Consider the following 8,459-nt stretch of genomic DNA (forward strand, 5'->3'; position numbering starts at 1 on the left):
TTTAATCTTATAAATCCATCAGCCTTACCTTCCCAAAGAGCACATCCTTCCACAGACCCATTCCTTCCCCTCTTCCTACTCACTGGTGCCATCTCACATTCCTTTCACACAACCAACAACTGATCTGTTTGTTCCTGCATCAAAGAGAAGCTAGAAGGCAGCTTTGTGATTTCTTCTTTTTGGCTCATTTCTAAGAAGGATGACAGCACCAGGAAAAACAAATCAAACCACTTCTACGTGTAGATTTTCCAGATCTTTATTTTACAAAAATAACTTACAAATAGAGACAACTCTCAGAAGCAAGATCATTCATTCTGTGCATAAGGATATAAGTTTGTGTAGTTCAGGCATAGGACTTAACTCTTAAAATACTGTTAATTTTAACATGATGGTGGCTATATTACAACACATACATTTCATGCTCCAGACACATGGCTATGACCACTACATAAAGCTATGGTCAATGAACCGTGACAACCAGCGAGGATGCACATCAGAGATCATTGCCATACTGCCTTTTATTGTCATCCTCTTAGCAAGGATAGTTAAAACCAAATGGCAGTCTAACACTCAGACTACAGCACTCTGGATACACTCAACAGCAATATACTTCAAATACATGATAAAAATATATTTCATTTTCAAATACAATTGTATAAGGTACACCAATAGCCAGAAAATAAAGTCTTGAGCTTTTAAATACAACACACTATATATATAACATATACAATGAGACAAGAGGGAATCTACACATGGAAGGAAAAAGCTTATCCTGAAAACGAATGTTATCTATGGTACACAATGGCTTTGTCTGCTAGGAAGTCAGATCCATTTGCATAGCATTGTCAAGAAGTCCAGACTGGGCTAGGAGGAGATCAAACAAAACACACAAACAAAACGCTTAGTTTTGGTACCACTTCCATACTGTGCCTGATTCTACTCTTAAATTACAGTTTGCTATTTCTCCTTTGTAGGCTGTAATTCATGCCCCGTTCATAACAAGCATAAGGAAAGGGGGGAAAAAAGTCAGAGAGTCAAGGAGGGTTCTTGCTGGAGTTGCAGTCATTTGGTATTTTGCTCCAGAGCAGAATACTCTGCTTCTGACACTCTGGAAGCATCAATAAGCTTAGTGAGACCAGTTTTGGCAGAGTACTTGAAAATAAAGGCTTTCATGAGCTCGTATCTGTAATTGCGATTAATGAAGCTATAGAGGATGGGGTTGACACAGCAATGGACTAGAGAGAAACACTGAGTGATGTGAAGCGTGGCGTACAAGAAGTTCTCCATTTGACAACTGAAGGGTATGAAATGAAGACTGTAGAAGATGTCGAGAAGGACAGTTGTATGGTAGGGTAACCAGCAGACAAGAAACACCACAACATAGGAGAAAATAATCTTCCCACTGCTCTTCCTCTCTTGGTCACTGGAGGCGGAGATGGTCTTCGCAAGGAGGAAGTAAAAGAGAGCAATGACTGGAAAAGGAATAAGGAAGCCCAAAACGACAGAGATGAGCTCCATGCCAATCAACCATTCTTTGAAGCTCTCCTCAGGATACAAGGGACGGCAGTAGGTTTCATTGCTGGTAGAGACTGTCTTAAGGAAATAGGTGTCTGGCAGAGATGCAGAAAAGGCAAGAAGCCACACCAGGATGCAGATGCAGCGGCGGACTATCTTCTTCTTGCGATTACTAGAATTGGTGAAACGGGCAACTGAGAGGTAGCGGTCCACGCTCATGCATGCCAGGAAGAAGATGCTGCCATACAAGTTGATGGAAAATATAAGGTGAGTTATTTTGCACGTTATTTCTCCCATGTGCCACTGGTTATGCTGGACGAGGGAGACAACCCAAACAGGAAGCGTGATGACAACGCACAGATCGGCGACGGCCAAATTGAAGATGTAGAGGTGGGTTTCATAGCCAGTCATTTTGGCTTGGAGATTGACCCACACCACAACGGAGTTGGCCACCAGCCCTATGACAAAGATAAAGATGCAGAAGAAGGACAGGGTGTAGAGCAGGGCACTTTTGTTGAGCGTGCCGGGGCATGCTGTCGCATCTACTGTGATGCAGTCGCTGTTGTTGCACATCCAGTTGATCTCCGTTAAGTTGGCCTTTTCCAGAAAATCAAAGATTGAAGTCAAATCAAGTGCATTCATGTTTGCTTACTTCAGGTTTCAAGTGACCTATGGAACAAGTGGGATCGAAAGAAAAGACCTGAGTTAATGGGTGTATTTCTGCTGTCTTCTTCATACCAGAAGCGCATGCGAGACACGCTGCTTTAGTGATGTCCTGCTCTGCTAATACGTTTTCATAAAAGAGGTCTGTGGAGTAAAGGAAGCAGAACAGACACACAACAAAACTCATCTGGTCCACGAAAGAGGAACAGCACTAGCTTTGTGTGGGATTTTCTTCCTGCAGCTCGTGTCTGACATCATCAGGTTGGCTATCATCCCCGGGTGTGAAATCCGCAAAGTACACCGTGGCCAAATAAATGTCAGGCAACTAAATCTGTCTTCTCCAGCATAAATGATGATACTATCGCTTTCAGCAGGGGAATCTTTAAGCCATTTTATCTGCACTCCCTCAAGCATAGTAGAATTGATCTGGCTGATACATGGTACTGTAAAACATTTACCACAAGTTCTGCTAAGCATCTTGTCAAGTCCAGCTCCAGCTGCATTAAGCAGAAATGGGGAACTAAGGGGCTTTGTACCCTCATCCAATTTTAAATTTAAATCCTGCTCCACTCTCCCTCCTTCCCTTCAATTCTATTTTACAAAGCATCCCCTGTGTTTAACGATTATCACGTAGCTTTGAGGAAAAAGAATCAGAGCTTGACCGCTGAGTAGATCTGCCGGGCTTAAGTTTTCTTTTTAGAAGAGGGCTTTGATTTACAAAATACTCCCCCATCACAGCTGGCTCCACAACAACTGCTTCCTCCCCACCCTCTCTCTTTTCTAAACCTACTTTCTTGCCTCTTCAGCCCCTTCCCCCATTGGCAGACAGCAGACAAAGCACTGGGCTACTTGTTCAGTTCCTTGCCAGCAGAAGGAAGGGACCCAGCAGACCCACACGGCTCACACAAAATCCAAGCTGGACTGCTAATTATCACTGTGCTTTTGGGGCAGCGTAAAAGGCCCCCTGCCCCGCTGGGCCAACAATACCACTAAGGCTGCTCCTGGGCTAGTCGGACACCTGACAGCCAGAGTTTCTTCCTTCTTCCACACCAGGGGATGCATTCCTCTCATTCCCCTGGACCACCAGGCCAGGTTGCAAAGGAGGAGCTGTCCCACTTGTGCCACCCAACCTGGGAGGACAGCTGGGGTCCAGTGATGGCACAGGTGGATCACCCTGCAGAGCTCTGAAGGCTCTAGAGCCACATCTGCAGCACAGGCTGTGCGGCAGCTGTATCTCTTCCAACACACGGCAGTAACACCAACAGGCTTTGCAGCCCATCCTTTTTCCCAGTTTAAGTGCAACAAGTAGCTTTCTCTTACTCTGCTGTCTGGCCACTACAAGGCGGACAGCCTGAGCAAGCTGTAAAGGGATACAGTAAGTAAAGGATCTGTCAAGAAAAGCATTTCTTGCTCGCTGCCCTTGTTAGCTGATAGTTTCAGCTTGCGTTTCTCTCATCAATTCCCCTCCTTCAGATATAAAATCCTTTAGACACTTTAACATCCTGAAACATAGCCAAAAGCCTTATTCTTCCCCACAATTAAGATGTAAATCCTGTAACTGAGAGCATCCTTCTGCTTCCTGCTCCCAATCCCAGGGCAAGCTTGCACTGAGCAACCAAGTGACTGAAACAAGCCAACGAAAGCACACAGAGAAAGAACTTACTCAACCACCTGTATCTCTCAATGTCCTTACCTCCCCATAGAATCTCTTGGGTGGGATGCAGGTTTTGGTGGGGCTTATGAGATAGCCTGCATTATGGAAACTCACAGGGAACACTCAGCTCTAGGACATTCTAGGATCAGTTCTAGGATGTTGCAACATATGAAGGAGACAACAGAGCAAAGAAGAGTTGGGACGTGCTTCTGCACTAAGCAGTCCCTTAGGGAACTGGCACCTAGACTGGGGAAACTTCATGCCTCTGAAAAGGGTTCACAAAGCACCTCTGTCTGCATAATCAGCTCTTCCCAAAGTTCCCACCCGTCCTGCCTCACCACAGCCAGGCTCTGCCAGAGACAAACTGAGGAAGAAAAGGGAGATAAGGGGGGGGGAAGATTACAGGAGAAGATTCAAGGCACTATTGTCCCTCTGGAAGGGGAAGCTGGTGGCACTAACAATGAGGAGGGCCATGCACACAGCCAGGAGAGATCAAATCTCTCCACAAACAGGGCCCAAATTGGCCCCGTGAGGGCATCTAGCCCACTGCTGCAAACCTATCCAGCCTTCCGCTCTTTCATCTCGCCGGCATGCTGAAAGACAAGGCTGAGATTCAAACCAAATTAACTGCTTGTTTGGCTAAGTCCTCTCACCTCGCCTCAACACACTCAAAGCAACCCGAGCTCTCCCTGCCAGCACAGAGCCCTGCGCAAGGGCAAGGCTGACATCTGCGATGCTCCCAAAGAGCTGTCACAGGGAACACCATCCCGTGCACAGACCTGAGACGTCCCCATCAATTTCTGCAGTAGAAGACACAGGTTCCAGCGTCCTGACCTAACTGAAAGACCCACAGAGCAGCTGGGATCAGACTCAGCCAGGGGTTAATCCACCAGCAGAAATTCACGAGGTTCTGCAAAGCACAGGCTGCAATCTGAACCTGTGCAACCCCAACTAAGTTCAGGGGGCTGCAGCCGAGCGATCACCGCTTCCCCCTACAGCCAGCAAAGGGAAATGAGATGCTCTGCGTTCGTAGGCTCGAGCTGGGACGACAAGCCTCGCCGGTTAGTAAGGTAGAGAGGCAGACAGCCCACCTCTCCCTGCCACCTGCGAGCACCGAGCCCAGGACAGCAGAGCGACGTTAAGCGGGCAGATCCCGCTCTGCACGCTTTGCTCTCGAGTGCGGGTACGCACGGCAACACAGCCAGACCTCCCGCTCCGCTTCAAGCCCCATCTCCGACACTGCGCACTCCCGAGCCGTGCCAGGAACAGCCGTGTCACCCCATACCACACAGCCAGCCCTGCCATCGCGGGACACTCCGCCACCGCAGCCCCGGCCCGGCTCCCCCCGCGGCCGCCCGCCATGATTACCTCACCGCCTGCGTGCCGCCCGCTCCGAGCCACTGAGCGCCGCCCGCCGCCGCCGGCCCTTATAGCGGCAACGGGAGACCGCCTCCGGAGGGCGGCCCTGCCCGGCCCCGCCGCCCGCCCCTGGCCCGGGACAGCTCGGGGGGCTCGCCCAGCTGTTGTTATACCTCCAGCATGCACCGGGCTGGGTCGTGTGGAGAGAGCCTCAGTCAACAGCAGGGAGGAAATCAAATTCTCACCTCTGCTCCCTCGCAAAGCAGAAAAAGTAACACCAAGGAAAAGTGATAGGGTGTAAGAGACGTGCCAGCTACAGCTGAAATCCGTCCTGCTGCATCTCTCCTCATTAAAGGAAAGCTATCTAAGCACCTGCCCTGTGAAGAAATCACACAACCATTCCGCTTAGAAAGACTTCTAAGATCACCCAGTCAAACCCCAATCCATCCCACCATGCCCACATCCCTCAGTGCCACATCCCCATGGATATAGAACAGCCCCAGGCTCCCCCACCACCTCCCTGGACAGCTGTGCCACTGTATCACCGCTCTGAGAAGAAATGCTTCCCCGTATCCAACCTGAACCTTCCCTGGTGCAACTTGAGGCCATCACCTCTCATACAATTGCTGTTACTGCCACCTCACCACAGCCTCCCATCAGGGAGCTGTAGAGAGCAATGAGGTATCCTCTGGGCTTCCTCCACACTGAACAACCCCAGTTCCCTCAGCTGCTCCCAGTAAGACTTGTGCTCTAGACCATCACAGCTCTGTTGCCCTTCTCTGGACACGTTCCAGCGAGGGACCAAAACACCATCAAAAAGTATGCATTTTGTTTATCCAATGATACTTAAACTTATTTCCATGGGCAATCAAATCTTCCATTCAAACATCATCAAGTAGCAGAGTCCATGGATGCATCAGATTTACACCCTGCACGCAAAGGGCGTTAATCAGCCTCAGTTTCTCTGCTAGCACGGAGGAGATACGATTAAGCTGTGGACATGACACCTCCCACAGCTGAAAGGATGCACTGACATGCAGCCTATCCCACTGCGGTTTGGGTGCCAGGAAGGAGAAGGACAGAAGGGTGAGCCCCTCGATGTCCCACAGATAGAGCAGGTGAGATGAAACATACCTCGCTCCCTTCCCCAGATTGGGATAGTTAGATCCTCCCAACTTCACAACTGTCAATGAGCAAAGCACTTTGGCACTCACTTAAATTCTGCATGCTTGCTGAAGCCCATGAATGCTGGTGGAATTGAAGTATGATGAGTTCAGACAATGACAGGCTTCAGTTTAAAAATAAGTGTGTGCTGAAGCCCTTAGCTAAATCAGGCTCTGAAAATCCTAGGCAAAAAAAAAAAAAAAAAAAGTAAGTACTGTTTCAGAAGTCCAGAGTCACTTGGACAAAAAAGCAAGCTGTTTTTCCTTACTTGGTGCACCAGAAAATAACATCAAGGATTACAGCCTCTCCAAAAATACCATCCAGCATCTGCAACCACAAGGCTGCTCGCTGTCCAGGAGTTGCCAGTCCAGGCAGCCTCCCCTCTTGCATCTGCTGAGAGCAGGAGCAAAGCCCTCTCTGCCCTCACTCCCCTTCCAGGTCCCTCCCTCCAGCTATCTTTTACAGGGAACACGTTCCACACGCAAGAGGGACGAGCCCATTCCCTTTCCATTATGAAAGCCAGATTTTGCTCCGTGCTCAGGGATGAAATGCTTGAGCAATAAGCAAAATAACACAGTCTCAAAGAATTGCACAACACAAAACCATCCCCCTACAACACAGCGAGCAGAGCTGCGGAAAAGCTGGGCACCTCAGATAAGATCAGCACAGGGCCAATGCTACTTGCTTGTTGAGATTAGTTCTGCTCTATAACCACTGTTAAAAAGGCAGTCCAAGCACAGCCTCCAGGAGATGCGAGCTCTGAGGCAGCTCATCAAGCAGGAACTCCCTGCACAGATGCAGCAAGATGAGTTCTTATCCATCCAAATTTCCTTCTCTCCTGGGATGTGGATTTACACCATGGGAACTGAGCAAGAACTTGTTCAGCAACTGTAATGTGGCTTGACACCTGGAGTTTGCCATCCCAGGCTACAGGCAGTACAGAAAAACTCTAAAGGCTGAATCCTGAACATCAGGCAACTGCTTGGCAAAGCAAGCTGCCCCAGCCTCCAGCTCCACAGCTGCATTTTTTGGTTTGAAGGGTGACAGCTAGCAGGCTGTCTTCAGCAGCAGGATTCTCCCAGCACAAGCCTCTGCTATCCATGTCCATGGGCACCATTGGGCTTTGCATGAAGTCAACACTCTGCTGTGCACAGCACTAAAGATAAACACACGTAGGGGTGAGCTCTGAACAGTGGAGATAGGTATGACAGTTCTCTCTACGAGAGAAAAGCCAAGGAAAAGAAAACACAGCTAAATGACTTGACCCAGCATATTTGGCACAACATGGTGCTGAAAGCTGGTTTATTACTTTAACTGCCTGCCCAATGAGCCTCAATTAAAGCAGTATCTTTCTTTCCCCCAAAAGCACAAGTTCTTAGTGCTTACACTAGTGGGGCAACAGGCAGGAATAGAAAATCCAGGATTCCACAGCGTCCCTTGCAGCCTCTCCCTGCTGGTACTTGGAATGAGAGCTGAAAGCCCCCTCACTTTCTCTTAAAGCTTCCTTTTCCAACTGTGAGGCAGATGGAAGCTAACACCAAGCCCTGCCGACTTATGTCAATAGATTAAAAAAAAAAAAAAAATGCAATTTGGCAGCTTTAAGTGTTAGAAAGATTTGGGGGGGCGGGGAGGAGTGAGAGAAAAAGCCAATATAGCAAATTGCATGCGTGTGTTGGGAGGGGGAGCATTAGAATTGCACGTCAAACATCAAAAAAGGACAAAGGGAAACATTTCTCCATTGCATAAGAGAGGATATGCATGCAGCAGCAGCAGAAAACGGAAGCAGCATCACCAAGCATGTCTGAAGGCAGCAGCATCATGCACAGGCAGAAAACAATGTGCTGGCCAGGAGTGCAAACACCCACATCGAGATGACAAAGCCAGGGATAGCTGAACAGACAGGCGCCTGCAGGAAATCAGGCTGTGACACATCAAGTGCACAAAGGTAAAAAGCTTCCTGCAGTCCTGGGAGTCAGTGCCAGCGGGCTGCTAGATGGAAACGCAGCACTCATTTCCTCTCTCCTTCATGAGGGTTCTCTGTCTTCTGCCAGTCACGTTCCTCACATCTATAAGACATCTTCGTAAAATGGCAGGAAACAAGGAA

At 48.6% G+C, this 8,459-nt stretch overlaps 1 protein-coding gene across 1 annotated transcript; it reads right to left on the reverse strand.

The window, feature by feature from the left end:
- Positions 1–238: 238 nt before the first annotated feature.
- ACKR3 (atypical chemokine receptor 3) lies at positions 239–5,346 on the reverse strand. Its single transcript, XM_085227597.1, has 2 exons — positions 5,201–5,346; positions 239–2,184 (listed from the first exon to the last, which is right to left on the reverse strand). Exon 2 carries the CDS (start codon positions 2,155–2,157, stop codon positions 1,063–1,065), a length of 1,095 nt encoding a protein of 364 aa, XP_085083723.1. The 5' UTR covers positions 2,158–2,184; positions 5,201–5,346; the 3' UTR covers positions 239–1,062.
- Positions 5,347–8,459: the final 3,113 nt, after the last annotated feature.

The sequence above is a fragment of the Meleagris gallopavo genome, chromosome 7, assembly GCF_905368555.1.
Source record: "Meleagris gallopavo chromosome 7, MGAL_WU_HG_1.1, whole genome shotgun sequence".
Classification (NCBI taxonomy): Eukaryota; Metazoa; Chordata; class Aves; order Galliformes; family Phasianidae; genus Meleagris; species Meleagris gallopavo.